Source organism: Dipodomys spectabilis, unplaced genomic scaffold, assembly GCF_019054845.1.
Source record: "Dipodomys spectabilis isolate Male_0828 unplaced genomic scaffold, ASM1905484v1 ptg000002l, whole genome shotgun sequence".
Taxonomy (NCBI): Eukaryota; Metazoa; Chordata; class Mammalia; order Rodentia; family Heteromyidae; genus Dipodomys; species Dipodomys spectabilis.
Genome location: NW_024870679.1, coordinates 21464662 through 21486242, shown reverse-complemented (window position 1 = coordinate 21486242; position 21581 = coordinate 21464662). Strand labels below are relative to the sequence as shown.

General features: G+C 40.9%; 1 protein-coding gene across 6 annotated transcripts in view; it reads left to right on the top strand.

The window, feature by feature from the left end:
• The window catches only part of Samd13 (sterile alpha motif domain containing 13), a 54349-nt gene extending 35242 nt beyond the window's left edge, over positions 1-19107 (top strand). For all 6 annotated transcript variants that reach the window (XM_042680320.1, XM_042680303.1, XM_042680329.1 and 3 more), the window contains one exon: positions 17951-19107. In XM_042680320.1, coding sequence (XP_042536254.1) covers positions 17951-18094 — 144 coding nt within the window. In that variant the 3' untranslated portion in view covers positions 18095-19107. The remainder of the gene's footprint in view (positions 1-17950) is intronic.
• Positions 19108-21581: the final 2474 nt, after the last annotated feature.

Sequence of the window (21581 nt, the reverse complement as noted above, 5' to 3'; positions counted from 1 at the left end):
GTAGGCCTGTGGATTTATATCTGGATCTTCTATTCTGTTCCATTGGTCTTCGGGTCTGTTTTTGTGCCAGTACCATGCTGTCTTTGTGATTATAGCTCTGTAGTAGAGTTTGAAGTTCGGCATGGATAGCCCTCCCATATTGTCTTTATCCCCTAGAATTGTTTTGGCTATTCTAGGTCTTTTGTTGTTCCATATAAATTTTTGGACTGTTTTCTGTATTTCAGTGATGTACGTCATTGGGATTTTAATAGGAATTGCATTGAATTTGTATATTAGTTTTGGAAGTATCACCATCTTTACTATATTAAGTCGGCCTATCCAGGAGCATGGGAGGTCTTTCCATTTCCTAGTGTCTTCTGCAATTTCTTTCTTTAACTTTTTATAGTTCTCATTAAATAGTTCTTTTACATCTTTGGTTAGGTTAATTCCTAAATATTTTATTTTTTGGGAGGTTATTGTGAATGGGGTTGCTCCCTTTATTTCCCTCTCTTCCTGTGCATTATCAGTGTATAGGAAGGCAACTGATTTTTGTGGGTTTATTTTATATCCTGCTATTTTGCCGAAGTGACTTATGATTTCTAAAAGTTTGGGGATGGAGTTTTTGGGATCGTGGAGGTATAGTATCATGTCATCTGCAAAAAGGGATAGTTTCACTTCTTCTTTCCCTATGCGGATCCCTTTAATGTCTTTTTCTTGCCTTATTGCCCTGGCTAAGGGTTCTAGGACTATGTTGAAGAGGAGTGGAGACAGTGGGCATCCTTGCCTTGTTCCTGTTTTTAGGAGGATTGGTTGTAGCTTTTCCCCATTAAGTATAATATTGGCTATTGGTCTGTCATAAATGGCTTTTATTGTTTTTAGAAATGTTCCTTCTATTCCTATTTTCTCCAGAGCTTTTAGCATGAATGAATGTTGAATTTTATCAAAGGCCTTTTCTGCATCTGTGGCGATAATCATGTGATTCTTGACCTTGGCTCTGTTGATATGCTGGATTACATTTATTGACTTACGTATGTTAAACCATCCCTGTGTCTCTGGGATGAAGCCTACCTGATCATAGTATATTATTTTTTTTTATGTGTTTCTGGATTCTGTTAGCTAGAATCTTGTTAAGGATCTTTGCATCTGTGTTCATCAAGGAAATTGGCCTGTAATTCTCCTTTTTGGTTGGGTCTTTGCCTGGTTTGGGGATGAGTGTGATATTGGCTTCGTAGAATGAGTTTGGGATAGCTCCCTCCTTCTCTGTTTCTCTGAAGAGCTTGAGGAGTATGGGTATTAATTCTTCTTTAAAGGTCTTATAGAATTCTGCTGTGAATCCATCTGGTCCTGGGCTTTTTTTTTTTTTTAATTTAATTTTATTTTATTTGAGAACATACTGTACAGAGGGGTTACAATTACATGGGCAGGATAATGCATACATTTCTTACCAAGCATTGCAGCCTCCTCCTTTGTTTACCCTTCACCTCCCTTCCCAGCCTCCCCCCTCCCTCCCACCCAATCATACCCCCCCACCCCCCACCCCCCACCGCCATTGTAAAGCTGGTTTTGACATGACATTTTGTACTTCTCATTGTTGCAATAGGTCCACCTGAATCCTTAAATGACTTGTTTGTCCCCATCTCCTCCACATGTTATACTGACATCAAATATAGTGAAAGCGGGGGTTACACTGTGGGGGAGGGACATACAAAGCAACAAAGAGATAATCTAATAAATGCGTTAGAAACACATGCATGAAAGAAACAAAAACATTAAAATACATATTTGAGGTTTCGTTTTCCTAACATCACATTATCTGATTTTTTCCGCTTGACTCATACCTATACTAGATATTGCAAATAAGGGAAACCATGGGACCTATGTTTCTTTGGGCCTGGCTTACTTCACTTAATATAATTTTTTCCAAGCCTTTCCATTTCCTAACAAATGGGGAAATGTCATTCTTTCTGATGGAGGCATAGAATTCCATTGTGTATATATACCACATCTTCTTGATCCATTCATCTACTGAGGGGCATCTGGGTTGGTTCCATGTCTTAGCTATGGTAAATAATGCTGCAATAAACATAGTTGTGCTGGTAGCTTTAGTGTGGCCTTGTTTGTGATCATTTGGGTAAATGCCCAAAAGTGGGATTGCTGGGTCATTGGGGAGCTCTATGTGGAGTCTTTTGAGGAACCTCCATACTGCTTTCCAAAGTGGTTGAACAAGTTTACATTCCCACCAACAATGAAGTAAGGTTCCTTTCTGTCCACATCCCCTCCAGCATCTGTTGTTGTTAGAGTTCTTGATTTTTGCTGTTCTAACTGGAGTGAGGTGATATCTCAATGTTGTTTTGATTTGCATTTCTTTTATGGCTAGGGATGTTGAACATTTCTTCATGTGTCTATTGGCCATCCTTCTTTCTTCTTCAGAGAAGCTTCTCTTTAAGTCTTTCGCCCACTTACTTATTGGGCAGTTGTTTCTTTGAGGATTTGTTGTTGGGTGGTTTAATTTTTTGAGTTCCAAGTATATTTTAGATATGAGACCCTTGTCCGTTGTATGGCTAGTAAAGATCTTCTCCCAGTCCGTGGGCTTTCTATTGATCTTGCTAGCTATGTCATTTGCCCTGCAGAAGCTCTGCAACCTTATACAATCCCATTTGTCCAGCCTTTCTTTGATTTGTTGTGTTTCCGGGTCTCTATTCAGAAAATTTCGGCCTGAGCCAAGGAGACCCAGGGTTTCTCCTATTCCATCCTGTAATGTTTTCAGAGTGTCTGCTTTGACTTCAAGGTCTTTGATCCATTTGGAGTTGATTCTGGTGCAGGGTGATATATAAGGATCTAGCTTGAGTTTTCTACATGTAGTTAACCAGTTTTGCCAGCACCATTTACTGAAGAGGCTGTCTGTCTTCCATTCTATTGTTTTAGCTCCCTTATCGAAGATTAGATGGCTATAGGTCTGTAGGTTCATTTCTGGGTTTTCAATTCTATTCCATTGGTCCTGAGGTCTGTTCTTATGCCAATACCAAGCTGTTTTGATTACTATGGCTTTATAGTAGAGTTTGAAATTTGGTATTGATATTCCTCCAGCAGTGTTCTTTCCGTTGAGGAGCGTTTTTGCTATTCGGGGTCTTTTATTGTTCCATATGAATTTTTGGATTGCCTCTTCTATTTCCTTGAAGAATGAGGGTGGAATTTTGATAGGTATTGTGTTGAATTTGTAGATAGCCTTGGGAAGTATTGCCATTTTCACGATGTTAATCTTTCCAATCCAGGAGCATGGGAGGTTTTGCCATTTTTTAAGTTCTGTGTTGATTTCCTTTTTCAAGATTTTAAAGTTTTCATCATAGAGGTCCTTCACTTCTTTAGTTAAGTTAATTCCGAGGTATTTTATTTTTTGTGGGGCTATTACAAATGGAGTTGCTTTCCTAATTTCAGCCACACTTTTCTCATTGTTGGCATACAGAAAATCCATTGATTTTTGGGGGTTAATTTTATAACCTGCTACTTTGCCAAAGTTTTGAATCAGCTTGAGTAATTTGGGAGTGGAGTCTATGGGATTCTTTAAATACAAGATCATGTCATCTGCAAAGAGGGAGAGTTTTATTTCTTCTTTCCCTATTTGGATCCCCTTTATGTCTGCATCTTGTCTTATTGCTGTAGCTAGGCATTCTAATACTAGATTGAAGAGGAGTGGAGAGAGTGGGCATCCTTGTCTTGTTCCTGAGTTAAGAGGAAATGGCTTTAGTTTTTCACCATTGAGTATAATGCTGGCTGTAGGTTTGTCATATACAGCCTTTATCGTATTGAGGAATGTTCCATGGATTCCTAATTTTTCCAAAACCTTCATCATAAAGGGGTGTTGGATCTTGTCGAATGCTTTTTCTGCGTCTATTGAGATAACCATGTGGTTCTTATTCTTGCTCCTGTTGATGTGATGAATAATATTAATTGATTTGTGTATATTGAACCAGCTTTGCATCCCTGAAATGAATCCTGTTTGATCGTGGTGTATGATTTTTTGGATGAATTGTTGAAGTCGGTTGGCCAAAATTTTGTTGAGAAGTTTTGCATCAATGTTCATCAAAGAAATGGGTCTATAGTTCTCTTTCTTTGATGAGTCCCTGCCTGGTTTTGGGATGAGGGTTATGATGGCTTCATAGAATGTGTTCGGTAGTGAGCTTTCTCTTTCAATTTCATTGAAGAGTTGGAGGAGAATTGGTGTGAGCTCTGCTTTGAAGGCCTTGTAAAATTCCGCTGTGAAACCATCTGGTCCTGGACTTTTCTTAGCTGGGAGGTCTCTTATTGCTGTTTCTATTTCAATGCTTGATATGGGCCTGTTAAGATAGTTTGCCTCATCTTGGTTTAGTTTTGGCATGTCAATATTTGCTAGGAAGAGGTCCATTTCTGTCAAGTTCTCGAACTTATTAGCATAAAGTTTTGAGAAGTATTCCCTTATAATGTTCTGAATCTTGGTTGTTTCCATGGTGATGTTTCCATTCTCATCTCTGAGTTTATTAATTTGGGTGTGTTCTCTTCTTTTTCTGATAAGATTTGCTAAGGGTCTGTCAATTTTGTTAAGTTTTTCGAAGAACCAACTCTTTGTTTTGTTGATTCTTTCTATAGTTTTTTTGGATTCTAATTCATTTAATTCTGATTTAATTTTGATTATTTCTTTCCGTCTACTGGATTGGGGTTTATGTTGCTGCTTTTTTTCAAGGAGGTTTAGATGTGTCATTAAATTGTTAGTTTCAGATCTCTCCAATTTGTTGACGTAGGAGCTCAGAGCTATAAACTTGCCTCTGAGTACTGCCTTTGCTGTGTCCCAGAGGAGCTGGTATTTTGTGTGTTCATTTTTGTTGAATAGCATGAACATTTGAATTTCCTTTCTAATCTCTTCCATGACCCACTCATGATTCAGCAGTGTGTTGTTCATCCTCCATGTGATACCGGACTTTCTTTGGTGGCTTTTGGTGTTGAGTTCTAACTTTATTCCCTTGTGGTCAGAGAGAATGCAAGGTATAACTTCAATGTTTCTGAATTTAGACAAGTTTGCTTTGTGGCCTAAAATGTGGTCTATTTTAGAAAACGTTCCATGTGCTGCTGAGAAAAACGTGTATTCTGATGCTGCTGGGTGAAATGTTCGGTAAATGTCTGTTAAGTCTAGTTGATCTATGCAGCTGTTTAGATCTGCGGTTTCTCTGTTGAGTTTTTGCCGAGTTGATCTATCTAGTGGGGAGAGTGGTGTGTTAAAATCCCCAACAATTAATGTCTTTGGATCTATATGGGATTTGAGGGAAAGTAGTGTTTCTTTGATAAATTTGGGTGCTCCATTGTTTGGCGAATAGATATTTAGAATTGTAATATCCTCCTGAAGGAGAGATCCTTTAATTAGTATGTAGCGACCTTCTTTATCTCTTTTCACGAATTTTAATTTGAAGTCTATTTTATCTGATATTAGGATTGCAACTCCCGCCTGTTTATGGGGGCCGTTTGCTTGGTAGATTTTGTTCCAGCCTTTAACATTGAAAATGTGTTTGTTTTTACGGGCAAGATGTGACTCCTGCAGGCAGCAGATAGAAGGGTCTTGTTTTTTAATCCAACTAGACAGTCTATGTCGCTTAATTGGAGAGTTCAGTCCGTTAACATTAAGAGATAGGACTGAGAGGTATTTGGGAGTTCCTGCCATGTTATCTACCTTCTTGGGGGCTGCGAAAACTGGGTTCTTCCTATGGTTCTTGGATTCTCAGTTTGGGTGCAGTTTCTTGGCCTTTATTGCGGTCTTGTTGGTTTTCTATGTGTAGGACATCTTTAAGAATCTTTTGTAGGGCTGGTTTGGTGGAGATGTATTGTTTCAATTTTTCTTTGCTATGGAAGGTTTTTATTTGGCCTTCAGTTATGAAGGAGAGTTTAGCTGGGTACAGTATTCTTGGTTGATAGTTGTTTGTTTTTAGGGCATGGCATACATCATTCCAGGCTCTTCTTGCTTTGATTGTCTCTGCTGAGAAATCTGAGGTGATTCTAATTGGTTTCCCTTTATAAGTGATTACCCTTTTCTCTCTGACAGCTTTAAGGATCTTTTCCTTGTTCTGAGTTGATCCTGTGTGGATTATAATGTGACGGTGGGATGTCCTATTCTGGTCTGGTCTATTTGGGGTTCTAAAGGCTTCTTGTATCTGGACAGGCGTATCTTTTTGCATGTTTGGGAAGTTCTCTGCTAGGATCCTGTTAAACAGATTTCCTAGACCATTAACTTCTGTTTCTAGGTGCTCCTCTACACCCATTATCCTTAGATTAGGCCTTCTGATGGTGTCTTCCAGGTGTTGGATAGATCTATCATATTTCTTGGACTTGTCTTGGATGGTTGTATGTTCTTTCTCTATAATATCTAAGCTGTCTTCAATCCCTGAGATTCGATCTTCTGCATGGTCTAACCTGCTGTCAAGACTCTCTACTTTGTTTTTTATCTCTTTTCCTTCTAGTTGGTCAGCTTTGATGGCTTCAAGTTCTTTGTTGAAGCTCTGTTTTAGGTCTTGTATGAATTTCTTTACTTCCTTAATTTGGTGTTCAGTGTTTGTCCTCAAATCACTTAGTTGATTGGTTATGGTTTCTTTGGGCTCCCATTCCTTCTGTTGGGTTCCATTCAGCATTCCCTTTGTGGTCTCCCTGACTTCCTTCAGCTCTTTGTTAATGGATTCCATGAATGCCTTTAGTGATCTTTGTGTGTTCTCTACCTGGTCTCTCAATTCCTGTATTACTCTTTGATTAGCTTCCTCCCGTTTGTGGGATTCCTGCAGATCTCTTTGAGTGTTCTCAGCCTGCTCACGCCATTCCTCTCTTTCTCTTTGAGTATTCTCAAGTTGTTCACGCAAATCCTGTATCAGTTTTTGAGTAGCTTCCTCACGCTTATGATATTCCTGTATAAACTTCTGGGATGCCTCCTCTCTCTCCCTATCACGCTCATACAGAGTCCTTTGTACGTTGTCAAACTTTTCATTTATCATGTTTGCCAGCAGTGTTTGTAGAGCTGTTTGGGAACTCTCCTCTGGATTATTCATTATCTGTTCTAACCCCTGATTATCAGGATTGGGAATTGAGATACCCGAATTTGCCATTTTTCTTGTGTTTTTCCGGCTTACTCTGCCCATTTGAGATGAAGATAGCACCAGTTTTGTGCTAGAACACTATCTTAAGGCAACCATCAACCAAAGTTTGCATTTGTACAGTCAATAGTCTACAGATACAATCTAGTTCAACAGATACATCTATTCGACATCAAACAACTTTATGTTAAAGGACTTCGAACCGCAGAGAAGAATTTGGAAAACCAGAAATTATTAGGGTTAGGGAGAGATGTGGGTAAAAAATAGGAGTAGATTGGTGTGGGGAGGCACAGGGAGAGTTAACTATGTCCTAATCACAATGCAGGAAATAGGTTGGGTAGGATGTAAGTAGAGAGAGAGAGAAAAAGAAGAAAGGGAAAGGGGAATGAAAAGAGACCAGAAAATAAGATAGAAACGTAAAAATTAATGTTATTTTAAAGATTAAAAGACCATCTATTTATAGAGGAATATGAATATGTTGAGAGAAAGGGAGGGACATAGAGGAGATGAGAAAAACTTTAAAAAAATGCTTAAAATATTATATAGGTATAAAGAGGTAGTACTGCTATTAATGAATTTAAGTCTCAGAGGTTTTGAATTGAGTAATAAGTTTGTGGATTAAGTGTGTACACAATGGGGGATAGGGTCTACTGGTTAACTACGGGTTTATCTGAGGATGTGCAGGACAAGAGTTAAGTCACATAAAGATGAACAAAGAGGAAAAGATGGAAAGGATAGGAAAGTGAGAAGAAAAGATCAGAAGTTCAGTAGAGCTAGAAAAAAAAACAAAAAGATAATTAAGAATGAAAGAAAAAGAGAAAAAAGACAAGAAAAGAAAACACACATTCACGTATTCCTAAAATAAAAATTATAAGAGGAGAAAAAAAAAAAAAAGTTAATGGAAAACAATTATTTTTTCAGAAGAGGCAAAAATTAAAGATTAATAAAAGTTTTAGAAAAGCAAAAAAAAATTTTATATATATATATAAGGTAACAAAAAAATGAAAAAAAACAAAACAATAAAAAGAAAAAAAAAGAAGAAGAAGAAAAAAAAAGTTCTTTGATTTTTTTTTTTTTTTTTTTGGGAGGGGTGGGAAGAGTCCTGTATCTCCCTTTTGTCTGTAATCAGAGTCTGGTTGGAGTCTCTGGTCAGCTTGAGGTCCTGTGGCTTGATTGGTTTCTTAAGTCAGTTTGTTGGAACAGGCAGAAAAATGCTCTGCTTTACCCAAGATTTTGAGATCCCCCTCCCAGGTTAGTTTACTGGGAGGGTGATCTGCTTTGAGAATCACAAAAGAGGGGGATGCAGTGATGAGGCTAGGTTCTGGGTAGAGTTGAGGCCTTTCAAGGAACAGTAGCTTTTCCCTGGGTCTATTTTGTGAAAAAAAAAACTCACAGCACCCAGCCTGGAGCCATTCTCAGGGTTTCTGTTTTTCAATTGATTGTGGTGGCTGCTAGAGGGCGGGGCAGCCTCTGGCTCTGGTTACCCGGTGAGGAGAGCCACTCCAATGGCTGGCGCCTGAGCTGGGTGACTTTTCCCTGGATGGAACTGAGTCTGTGAGGTCACTTCGCCGTTAAGTTCTTGTGACCTGCTAAATGACTCGTTTTATTCCAAGGCCTGAGCTGGAGCTAGCCGCTCCTCCGAGCTTTGTCGATATCCAAGATGGAGATCACCGGTGCTGGGGGGGGAGGGGTGGCCTTCCCTCCTCTTCTCCCAGAGAAGGAGTGAGGAAGTGGGGCTTCTACTCACGTGGAGTCTTGGATCCCGGGTCGTCTCTGGTCTGCAAAGTGCAGGATGAAGTTGTCCGCTCCTTGTCGGTTCTTGCTGGTGTTGAGTAGAATCCGCTCGTCCGCTGCGTCTGGCTCCTTCGTCCCAGACTGCATCTCAGGTATGCCTCCACGGCGGTGGTCGCCACTGCGACCCTGCCGCCGCAGCGGCAGCTGCTCAGATGTGTCTGCTTGGCTTCCCCTCTCTTGACTAACTCTCTGTCCTGTGATGGCACACTTGGTGTGATTCTCTGGCTTGGGACTGTTCACTGGAACTCTGAAACTGTTTTCTATGCAAGAGCTTGTTCAGATTCCAGCTTCTCCTCCGCCATCTTCCCGGAACTCCTCCCTGGGCTTTTTTTTGTTGGAAGACTTTTGATAGTTTCCTGTATCTCATTATAGGATATTGGCTTATTTAATTGGTTAACTTCTTCTTTGCTCAGTTTGGGTAACTTGTATTTCTCTAAAAATGCATCCATTTCCGCCAGATTTTCTTCCTTTAGAGAGTATAGCTTTTGAAAGTAGTCTGTTAGAATTGTTTGGATATCTTGGGTACGTGTTGTGATGTTTCCCGTGGCATCCCTAATCCTATTAATATGGGTTTCCTCTCTTCTTTTTTTAATTAATCTTGCCAACGGGCCATCAATTTTGTTTATTTTTTCAAAGAACCAGCTTTTTGTTTGGTTTATTTTGGTTATGGTTTTCTGATTTTCTAATTGGTTAATCTCTGCTCTCAATTTGGTTATCTGGCTTCGTCTAGTAGCTTTAGATCCCATTTTTTCTTGTTTTTCTAGCTGTTTTAGTTGCAACATGAGATTATTTACTTGGTCTGTCTCCATTCTCTTGATGTGGGCACTGAGGGCAATAAATTTGCCCCTCAGGACTGCTTTTGCTGTGTCCCACAAGTTTCTTTGTGAGGTGTTTTCATTTTCATTGAGTTCTAGGAAATGCTTTATTTCTTCTCTGATCTCTTCTGTTACCCAGGCCTTGTTAAGGCCTTGTGCTGTTCAATTTCCATGTATTAGAGAAATTTCTGCGGTATGCTTTGTTATTGAGAGCTAGCTTGATTCCACTGTGGTCAGATAGGATACAGGGGATTATGTCGATCCCTTTGTATTTGCTTAAGTTCCTTGCATGAACTATGATATGGTCTATTTTGGAGAAAGTTCCATGAGCTGCTGAGAAGAATGTGTACTGTGTTGTTTTAGGGTGAAATACTCGGTAGATGTCAGTTAATTCCGCTTGAAGTATGGCCTCACTTAATTCGGTAGCTTCTTTGCCAATCCTCTGGTTGGTAGACCTGTCCTTTGGTGAGAGTGGCGTGTTAAAGTCTCCTAGTATTATTGTATTGGGATCTATTTTATTCTGTAAGTTTGAGAGCATTTGTTTAACATACCTGGGTGCACCGATATTTGGGGCATATAAGTTGATGATGGTTATATCCTCCTCTTGGATTGTTCCCTTTATTAATATGTAGTGTCCGTCCTTGTCTTTCTGTACTGATTTTAATGAAAAGTTTATTTTGTCAGATATCAGGATAGCTACACCTGCTTTCTTATTGGGGGAATTTGATTGGTAGATCCTTTTCCACCCTTCACTCTGAGTTTGTTTGTATGTTTGGCTGAGAGGTGGGTCTCCTGAAGGCAACAGATGGATGGGTCTTGTTTTCTGATCCAGTCCTCAGTTCGTTTTCTTTTAATTGGCGAATTCAGCCCATTTATATTAAGAGAAAGTATAGAGAGATGCATTGTTGTCCCTGCCATTCCGTTTTCCTAAGTTTTTCTTCTTTCCTTTCCTCCTGTGCTTGCTCAGTTAGACTTTGAGTAATGCCTGTTTGGGGCAGGTCCCAGTTCCTGGTTGCTTTCTTCAGGTTGTGTCCCCCTCTTAGAATTCTTTGTAATGCTGGCTTAATGTTTATGTATTCATTTAGTTTTTCTTTGCTATTAAAAGTTTTCAGTTCTCCATCGAATGTGAATGCTAGCTTTGCCGGGTGTATCAGTCTGGGTTGGCAGTTATTGGCTCTCAGGGCTCGTATGGTGCTTTCCCAGGCTTTTCTTGCATTCATTGTTTGTGTGGAGAGATCTGCAGTGATTCTAATTTTTTTCCCGTTGTAGTATAGCTCCTTCTTCATTTTTGCTGCATGCAGGATTGTTTCCTTATTATTCAGATCCATCATTTTTACTATAATGTGTCTAAAAGTGTTTCTCCTGGGATCTTGCTTGTTGGGTGTTCGATAAGCTTTTGTGATGTTGTTAAGATGGTCATTTTTGAGGTGGGGAAAATTTTCATTGACTATCTTGTTAAATAGGTGTTGCATTCCCTTGCTCTGGAATTCCTCACCTTCGTCCACTCCGATTATGCGAAGGTTAAATTTTTTAGCATTATCTGCTTGCTCTTGAATTTCCCTTTGGTTTAATTTGAGTGATTTTTCCATATCTGTCACTTTTTGGTCCAGTTGGTGTATTCTGTCTTCTGTATCTGACACTCTACCTTCCATTTCATTCACTCTGTTGACCGTGGCTTCTATTGTGGTTTGCATGGTGGAAATGGATCCCTTTATGGATTCAATGTTGGTTCTCAGAGTACTGATCTCACCTCTCAATGAGGTGAGATCAGTATGCATTACCTCCAATTTGGCGTTTATCTCACTTCTTACTGAGGTTTGTGCAGCTTCTATTTTTGCATCCAACTTTTGTTTGATATCCTGTATATCTTTTGATAGTTCATCCTTGTGCTCTTTCAATTTCTGATCCATTTCTCGCTTTATTTCTTGAGTCATTGCCTCCAGCAACCCTTGGATGTAGCTTTTGTCTTCCATTCCTGCTTTGCTCCCACTGGGGCTCTCCCCTGCGTGGCTGCTGGCTTTTGAGGTGAGCTTGCTGTCCTGGGTAGTGGTAAACCTTGTGATTTTTCTCTGTGATTTTCGCATGGGGGTTCAGGAGACTGCTCTTCAATCTTGTTTTGGTGTGTCTGTCTTTGCTTGGTTGCTGATTCTGTATTGGTAGAGAGAGTCTGTGCCTGATCTGGATTCTGTTGGGAGCCTATTTCCAGCTGCTATTCTGACTTACTTAGGATTCTCAGCTCTCTGCTGTAGATTGCTGGCAATTCCCGCCTTTGGAAGGGTTGAGCAGCCTAGACTGCTTGTGTTTGCTCCTGCGGGTGCTCTTGGGAAGATCAGATGCTCTGGATGCACTCTCCCAAATACTGGAGTCTGCTATGGGCTCCTGATGTGTTTTTGTTTGTTTGTTTTGGGCTGGTTGTGGGCTTGAACTCTAGGTTTGGGTGCGGTCCCTCAGCTCTTCAGCTCAAGGCTGGCACCCTACCATTTGAGCCACAGCCCCACTTCTGACCCTTTTTGCTTTGTTCAGGCGCCAGTCCCCGGGCCTGGTTCCGGCCCCAGCCTGGAGCGCGCTCGTTAGGCCTGTGTTAATGTGTATACCACCTAGGTTATGCAGCCTGGAGGACACAGTTCAAATTTCTTCTACTGTTGGTAGTCTTGACCCAGGGGCGCTGTTCCTGGCTTGGGCATTTAAGCTCCCTTCCAGGGGTGCTCTTGCTCTGGCCTGGCCAGCAGAGTGGGCTCCACCGGCTGGTGGAGCTCTCGAACAGTTCCCAGTTTTAGTGGGTCCTGTGGTCCGGGTGTTGGGGTAGGGAGTCTAGGTCAGGGTCTGGGGATTCCGTCCAGCTCTGGTCTCCCTTGATGGATTCACTGTCCCCTGTGGGGTACTCACCCTGTAGGTCGTCAGTTGTTGTTGCAATCCGAGTTCAGTTGGGGTGGTTGCGGGCTGGGTTGGGCGGCCCCCGCTGGGTCGTTGCGATCGCGATTGGGCGGGTGGTCTGCCGACAGGTCCCTTTGTGGCGCTGCTGGTGCCGGGCGGCTTTGGCGGGATGGAGCCTCTCCGCTCCGGTGGAGAGTGAGGGGTGGGGGTGGGATCCTCGTGGAGACTCCCGGCTGGTAGGTTTCTCTGTTCCTGGCGATCCGCTGTTCTGCAATCCGGTACCTGGTGATCTGCAAGCAGCCCCCTGTGTCTCTGTGGCTCCGGCAGCCCCCGCCGGGCTGGCTGGCCGGCGGCTTGGCGCGCTGCCGCGCGGCCAGTAAAGGTTGGGGAAGGGGTCTTCGCTCTTCTCTGTTCTGAATTTCTTCTTTTCCTCTCTTTCTTTTTTTGTTATTTTCCACCTCTGGTTTTTCTCTGAGTGTTCGTCTTTTTGTTGTTGTCGGTCTCTTGGGGAGATTAAACGTTGGAACTCGAACTCTCTTTTTGGTTGGAGAGAGCTGTGGCGTTTCCCTACTGCCCCGTCACCATCTTGGTCCCCCCCTCCACGAGTACATTTCTTATCAAGCATTGTTGCCTCATCATTGTTTCCCCTTCCCATCCCTTCCCATACTCCCCCTACATCCCCCCACCTGATCCTCCCCCTCCCACCAAAGTTGTAAAGTTCGTTTTCCGACATAATGACTTGTACATCTCATTGTTGCAATGGGTCCACCTGTATCCCTAGTTAAACGATTTTTTTCCCTTCCCCTCCACAAATTATACCAACATCAAATACAGTGAAAGCAGGGGTCATACCACGGGAGAGGGACATACAAAGCAACATAGAGATCATAAATAATTTCATCACATTTTCTGCTCTATCTTGCTGTTGCTCAGTGGTCTCTTCCTTAATGGTTATTCTTTTCTCTCCTTAAGTCTCTTTTTGCTCCTTCTCTTCATGTCTCATCTTTCTTCCCTTGTGCTTCCTGTGGCCCAAATCACAACGAGGTTCAGTTCAAATAGCTTATTTAGGCATAGATTAATGCTGACAGAGAGGAAGAGTGAAAAATAAATGTGTTACATTTTTACATGGCTTTGAAAACAGCATTTGTTGAGTTTTTAAGTGATGCCTGGAATTCTACTTGGAATACGTGTTATCTCTAAAACCCTTTCAGCAATGAAATCCGGTAGCTGCTTTCTCCCACCATCTAGATAAGGAAATGAGGCTTAACAAGATTAAGTAACATGCCACAGGCCCCACTTAATAAGCAGTAAAATAGTGTCATACTCTAAAGCATGTTCTTATCCACTGAACTCTAACATCTAAAGATCTTACTCATTTATTTTTATATCTCTAGGGTCTTGTACTCATTGGAAATTTAGACCAATCATCTCTAAACCTTAATTCAATGCTTGAGTACTTGCCAGAACTTAGTCTTTCACACAGTTGTAATTTTATGGCTCAATGGGAACTTGAAGGTTACTTTTACATAAAGCTAACAAATGGTTCCTCTGTTAGCACAGAAATTATCTTTGGCTTTGGCTTCAATCCTGATATATTTGCTAAATCTTAGGATGTTGGTTTGTTTGGCTGAGCTGGAGTTGGTCACACTTTACCCCTTAGATTTATATTAGCAAGCAGACTGGGATCTGGATGAGTAGTTTCTAATGGAAAGTTACTGGTAAATTCAGACCTAGAGCTTCTATCTTCCTGTTTCAGTCCAAGCTCATTCAAGTATATACCATACTGATAAACAAAATTTGGATTTCATTTGCAATTATAATGTTTTGTAGAAGTTATATTATCAAATTACTAGCTTTCTTTACCAAAGAAGTTTCCTAGGTGTGCAATTTGAAAGGCAATTGTTTTCTGTAGTTTTTGAACATCTTAATCTGGATAAATTTTTGAATTATGATCAGGAATATGTCCAAGTCCCTCAGGCAAAGGGTCTATACTAGCAGAAACAAAACAGAAGGTGGATTTAGATTCAGAAGACACCCTATTGCTTTCAAAGCCCATCAATTTTCACTTAGTAGTCACTGGGAGCCTTCTGAGTGTCAGGCTCTGTGCTTGATGCTTTCCATCAATCATTTCTAATCTACAGGGACCTTTGGGAGCTCGTTTATGGTGTACAATTAAGTAAACTGAGGTTCCGGGAACTCAAGTCCCTTACCAGTGTCACACAGGAGATAAGATTCAGACTGCTGTTTGTCTGACCTGAAGCTTAACATTTCCACTGTGCTGTGCCCCATCCTTCCTTCTCCTGAGCAGTTATGGTTATGGTTTAAGGAGAAAATCACTATCTCACAGAAGTAAGCATATTCATCTCAATATTTCCATAATGAAGACCTTCTTCTATCCACTCTTGAGGTGAACTTAAGTGTGTCTTACTGGACAAAAGGGAAAATCAAATCGGAACATAAAACATGATTTTCTACTTTGTCTTACTTAACATTCACATGTCAGCATTTTTGCAGACATAGTTGGCTTTTGACAGAAATGCTGAGTTGAAGGATATTTTGCCAGCAAAATTGCAGTTTTCTTAAGTTGGCTTTCGGTGAGTAAAAGTCAAGAATGTTTTCTCATAGAGCAATGAGAATGGTGTCCTCTCCTCCTGACATCTGTTTTAGACATGCAGAGGGCTAATGTGTTAGCCAGCAGCGGCTCGGTGTGCAGGTCCAGCATCAGATTCCGTGCCTTCTCCATGTCCTCAGCTTTGTTCTCATGGTCTCCCCCTGCCATAAACTCCTTTCAGTCTCTGATTTATAGGCTTCACGAATGGGCAAATTCCTGTGTCTTTCCATAATTTTCTTCTCTTGCCCTAAAATCCAATTGCCTTTTATGTACTCTAGTTTTGAATAGTTGTCTCTCCACAAATTCATGTGAAACACTTTGTCTTCTAGTAGCTGACCAAATATGTTTTCATACCTCAGAAGGTCAATAGACCAGTTAAAAGTAACCCTCGTTCTACTCTTTTTCTACTGCCTTTTAGACTAGGACCACGGTCGTGTGGAGAGAAGTGGAAGGGATCATGTTATAAGAGGTTCAGGGAGTGTGGATGAGAGTGGGTTTTCATGGAATCATTTCAGATAACCCATGTTCTCACCTTACCAAGTGAGGAGAGAGGAGGAAAGGGTTTACCTGAGGTCGTGAAGTGGGCTTTCTTGAGCCCCCTAACCTGGTGCTATTTCTCTCACACTCTCAGGTATTCAGTACACATTTTCCTCATAGCCTAGCGTAGTACATGGGAGAGGTAGAGGAATGACCTCCCTGGGGACTTAAAAGGGAGTCATATACCCCCTTCCTCCTTTGTCTATCAGTCCAGCTAGGTGGGTAACATAATGAACAAAAATGTCAAGCACTGTTTCCCATCTCTTAACCCAAGTCTCCTAAGAACCAGCTCAGGTTCTTAAACTATAAAATAAATAACAAAAATAGGCTGGGTGCTTGTGCCCAGTAAACCTAGTTATTCAGGAGGGTAAAATCTAAAGGATCATGGATTGTGGCCAGATGGATTGAAAAGCCAATGAGACTCCACTTCCAAAATAACTAACAAAGTGTTGTGCTGAATGCATGGATCAAGTTAAGCAGGAAGCTGAAAAATCCAGCATTCAAACGCCAGTACTCTTAAGAATAGAATAGAATAGAATGTCACTCAGTATTTTCAGTGTTTTCTTTTTTTTTTTTTTTGTTGGTCATGGGGCTTGAACTCTGGGCCTGGGCACTGTCCTTTAGCTCAAGGCGAGCGCTCTACCACTTGAGCTACAGCGCCACTTCCAGTTTTCTGGTGGTTTATTGGAGATAGTAGTCTCACAGTCTTGATCCTCAGATCTCAGCCTCCTGAGTAGCTAGGATTACAGGCATGAGCCACCAGTGCCCAGCTCAGTGTTTTCTTTGCAGAACTTTCAAATTGCTTTATGTACTTGAGGCATTTCTTTTGTGAGACCATCTTTTCAGTTCACCCTAAGCTCTGTAAGTAAATCTAGCCATGCTGCAGATATGCGGAAAGGAATCTGAGCTGGACTGGAAAGAGCTTTGAGGCTCATAGGGCCTTATCAACTATTTGATTTTTGTGGGTTCATTGGGAGAGGGAGAGTGATAAAGACCTCAACCTGAAGATGCTGATTCTAATCTTAGGTAAGAGTGTCCCACAGAGTGAGTCATTTAACTAATACCCGTTGTTACCATTGAGAAAACTTCTAGAAATGTAACACTCTAGACCCAGAAGACCATCTACACAACATGTAGCTAATTCTTATGTGAAGAGAAGCAGAGATTATGAAAAGGACACCAAGCCAGGGTATGGTGGTGTGTTAATATCTGTAATCCCAGCTATTCCCAAGGCTCCTACCTATATTCCTACTATATAGGAGACTCACAGTCTGAGCCTGGCCCCAGGCAAAAAAAACGAGACAATCTGAAAAATAAAATACAAAGGACCCGAGGACATGGATTAAGTGGTAGAGCACTTGCCTAGAAAGTGCCGGCTCTTGAATTGAAACTCTAGTACTGTAAAAACAAAGAAAGAAAAAGGACATTAGCTTTAGCTGAAGAAAGGTGAGTTCACTCCAGCCACTCTTTCCTAAAGTCCTGATCTCGGGCAGGTTAACTTCTTGCTTGACTGTTAGTTTGCCTGCAATATAATTATCTTTCAATCCTGATTTCTAGAATTGTTCTAGAAATTAAATACATAGAAAGTTCTACGTTAAATTTCATATGCTCTTGAAAGCAGCGCCTTTGATCCTTAAGGTTACGTTCAGTAAACTTGTCCATGAGGTTGGTTTTTTTTTTTTTTTACATGTGTTTGTGATATGATCTTGAAAACAAGATCAGCTATGGATTGTGTTTAGCCTAAAATACAAGTGAAAAGATGGAAGATAAAAATGGAAGATTCCAAGCCAGGTGCCCTGACTAAGTCTGTAATCATAGCTACTTAGGAGGTAGAGATGGGGGAATCATGGCTAGAGGCCAGCCTGGATAAAAAGTTGTCAGTGTATACCACCTGGGTGTAGGACTGAGTGTCTATCATTGCCAGCTATGTGGGGAAACACCCAGACCAGGATTGCCGCTCAGACAAGCCACGGCATAGAGACCCTACGTCAGAAATAACCAGCTTTGAAAGGAATGGCCGAGTGACTCGCGTTGTAGAGCCTCTGCCTAGCTAGTCCCTGAGTTCAATTCCCACTATTGAAAGAAAAAGAAAACACTCCATTCTGCAACTGCTAATAAAGCAACATTTTTTAGCTAGGCTCTAACTTGTATGATTATTTTTCCCTTTGAACTTGTGTTTTCTTCATTATCCTTGAGCTTTTGGACTTACATGCTGGCTTTACCCTCTCTTTCCATTCCAGGAAATTGATGGAAAATCCCTGCTATTGATGACGAGGAATGATGTGTTAACAGGACTTCAGTTAAAATTGGGACCTGCTCTGAAAATCTACGAGTATCATGTAAAACCTCTGCAGACAAAGCATTTAAAGAACAACTCTTCATAGTACAGTCAAATTGGGGTTTCAGGCCTCAAAAAAATACATCAATGACATAATTTAGTTTCATGTGATGAAACTTTGTAAACAGAATACATACATGTGTATATGTAAAGAATTTCAATCAAACAAAATGTTATCCTATTGGATAGACCAGGCAATCCATCGGCTGACCTGAATTCAGCCAGGAGGAACAAAGACAAAACACACAAGATAGTTTTCCTTGTGGAATTTGTCTCATAGAATCATCTTTGATGCTACTGATGCCCCTCCCCACAAGGGCTTTGAAATCATAAGAATTTCCTTTATTTCTTTATAGATTGCTTTCCAAAAACTCCTTTTAAAAAAGAGAATTTAGTGGAATGAGTATCTCTGGATTAGAAACTTAGAGTAAAACCAAGCCAACTTGGGGAGGGAGAGAAAAGAGAAAGGGATTGTTGTCTCCCTAGAAGTCCTCTGCTCCCTGGAGCTTGTGTTCCTTGATGGAATTGCTGACGCCCTTGTTTATAGAGGGTTCTCCACTTGACCTTATTAAGGTTTCACTGGGATATGCTGCAATGTGGAAAATAAACATGCATTGTGGCCCCTCCCAGAGCAGAACTATAGCTCTGGAAAGGGAAACTTCATTGTGTGCTAGGAAAATCCATTCTGGTTTCAGCTTACTGTCACAGGGGTAATATTTTCTGCATAGATTTGCTCACACTGGTTCTTTGTTTCTGAAGAAAGCATTTTTTTACTTTATGGTTTATATTTATAATTGTTTCAGAAGATATTAAGAGTCATAGTTCAATAAGTCTTGTTACTAGCACAGAATATTTTTATATATATTTCTTCATGATGCTGTAATATTTTTTTAATTGTCCTATACTTCGTTTGATTCCTGGTTTGAATGCTTGTTTTTAAGAACTTGAAAAAGTGGGCTTGCTACATCTCTGTTCAAAGAGACATTTGTTCAATCTCTGTGAGTCAACACCTTGTTGAATTGGTGCTTTGTGGTTGCAATAAAGCATTGCTTCAGTTTATTCTCAGTATATCTTTGATTTCTTCTGTTTGGCTGCTCTTTCAAGAGTTAAAGGTTAAGGCCTCCCTGAAAGCACAGAGAAAATTCAGCCTTTAACAAAAACCTATGGGCATAGGGCACTGGTCTATAATGCACATCCATCAGGAGGCTGAGATCTGAAGAGTTAGGTTGGAAGCTAGCCTAGGCAGACAAAGCCAAGCGATTCTTATCTACAATTAACCAGCAAAACCCACCTATTAGAAGTTGAGATACAGCTCAAGTAGTAGAACACCAGCTGTTAGTGGAAAAAGGGAATTCACACCCAGTAGAAAGAAACTTTGGCCGGGCATTGCTAGCTCATGCCTGTAATCCTAGCTACTCAGGAGACAGAGATCTGAGATTGAGGTTCAAAGCCAGCCGAGGCAAGAAACTCCATGAGACTTATCTCCAATAAACCACTCAGAAAACCGGAAGTGGTGCTGTGGCTCAAGTGGTAGAGCACTTGCCTTGAGTTGAAGAGCTGAGGGACAGTGTCCAGGCCCAGAGTTCAAACCCCATGACCAACCAAAAAAAAAAGAAACTTTGTCTGGCACTGGTAACTTATGCCTGTAATCCTGTAATCCTAGCTACTCAGAAGGCTGAGATCTTAAAGAACACAGTTTGAAGCCAGCACAGGCAAACAAATCTGTGAGACTGTTAGCTCCCGTTAACCAACAGAGTACTGGAAGTAGACTTATGGTTCAACTGATAGATTGCCCTCTTTAAGCAAAAATGCAAAGTAAGTGCTTGAGGCCCTGAGTTCAAGCCACAATACCTACCACACACATACACACACACACACAATATCATACACATTGTGGAAATTGTATAGATTTATATATGAAGTGGCCTTTTTATAAATTGATTCACCTAAGTAGAACTCATTCTTTTTAATCCCACCTAGAAACCAACTTTAGGTATTTTTAGCGGAAGATATTTTTAACCTATCAAGATCATAATTTATAATTATTTTAAATTCAGATGAAAGCAATGGGCCTTCCCTCCAGAGAAAAGCTTATATTCCCACATATAAAACTTTGCAAAGGTTGGGCACAGTGATACACCACTGTAATCCCTACACTTGGGAAGTGGAGACAGGAGGATCCTGAGTTCAAAGCCAGCCTGGACAACATAGTGAGACCCTGTCACAAACAAACAAAAAAGAACCCAGGAAACTAGGCACTGGTGGCTCACCCCTGTAATACTAGCTACTCAGGAGGCTGAGATCTGAGGATCCCAGTTCAAAGCCAGCCCAGGCAGGAAAGTCTATGAGACTCTTATCTCCAATTAACCACCAGAAAATTGGAAGTGGCTCAAAGTGGTAGAGAGCTAGCCTGAGCCAAAAGCTCAGGGATAGTGCCCAGGTCCCCAGTTCAAATCTCATGGGCAACAACAACAACAAAATTAGGAGCTAGATATTGTGTGTAGTGGTGGAACACTGCCTAGCAACATGTACAAGCCCTGGGTTTAAATTGCAGCACTGCAAAAATATAAAAGACAGGAAGGCAAAATATAAACAACATTGCAGATACATAATATACTCCCTGAGTTTCCCTTGTCCTCTTCAAGTCCTTGTTTTAAAGAGTGTTGAATTCATTAACTGAAGAGATCCTTTCTGTATAGAACAGACATCTAAAGATGAGAGTGAGAGGACACTGGAAATGGCACAAATAACAAGCAAGGCTCAAAAATTCATTCCATATTGCTTCAATCAGAATTTAGGTGTATGGAACTAAAGTCATTCTTTGTTTTGCAGTATAATTGGCAAAACAAGCTGTTCTTAACACCAGTTCCCCCAGTCTTCCTGGCAGTGCCCACAATACAAAAAGGAGGACATTGTGACATGAGAAGTGGCTGAGACCAAAGGTAAAATGAAGAATTCATTCAACTTCTTTGAAAGGAGTTTTGCCACCATAAAATGATGCCAATGTTTGACCTCTAAGTCAAATACAGAAATGCTCCGCCCCTGCTTCTGTCCTTCCACCAGATGTCTTTTTATCTTGGATGGGGACAGGTTTGGCTAGAGGTAATAGAAACTGTGTGTCTTTCATCCCCATTAGGTAATATAAACAAGACATACCTACTACTCTGTCATATAAATGTTCAGACAGGAGGACAAGAAACGGCATGGCCCTCCATGATATCAGAGACGCAGGCTCCTCCTAAGTCCTTCACTCCTTCCTTCATAACATCTATTCCCAATGACATTTCATAACCCCAAATGGCTGCTTCAGCAATTGTGATTGTCATGTGAGTTCTAACCAACAAGGAGAAGAAAAGGGTAAAGGAACAGATCTTAATTTAAGGAAACTTTCAAGTGATTGTGCATACTACCTTTCTGCCAATGTTTTGCAGTCCAGAATTCAATCTCATTGTCATATAGAAGCTTCCAAAGAAGCTTGGAATATTTCTCCTCTTACTTGGAAATCACGAACCTACCTAGAACTCCAAGTCTTA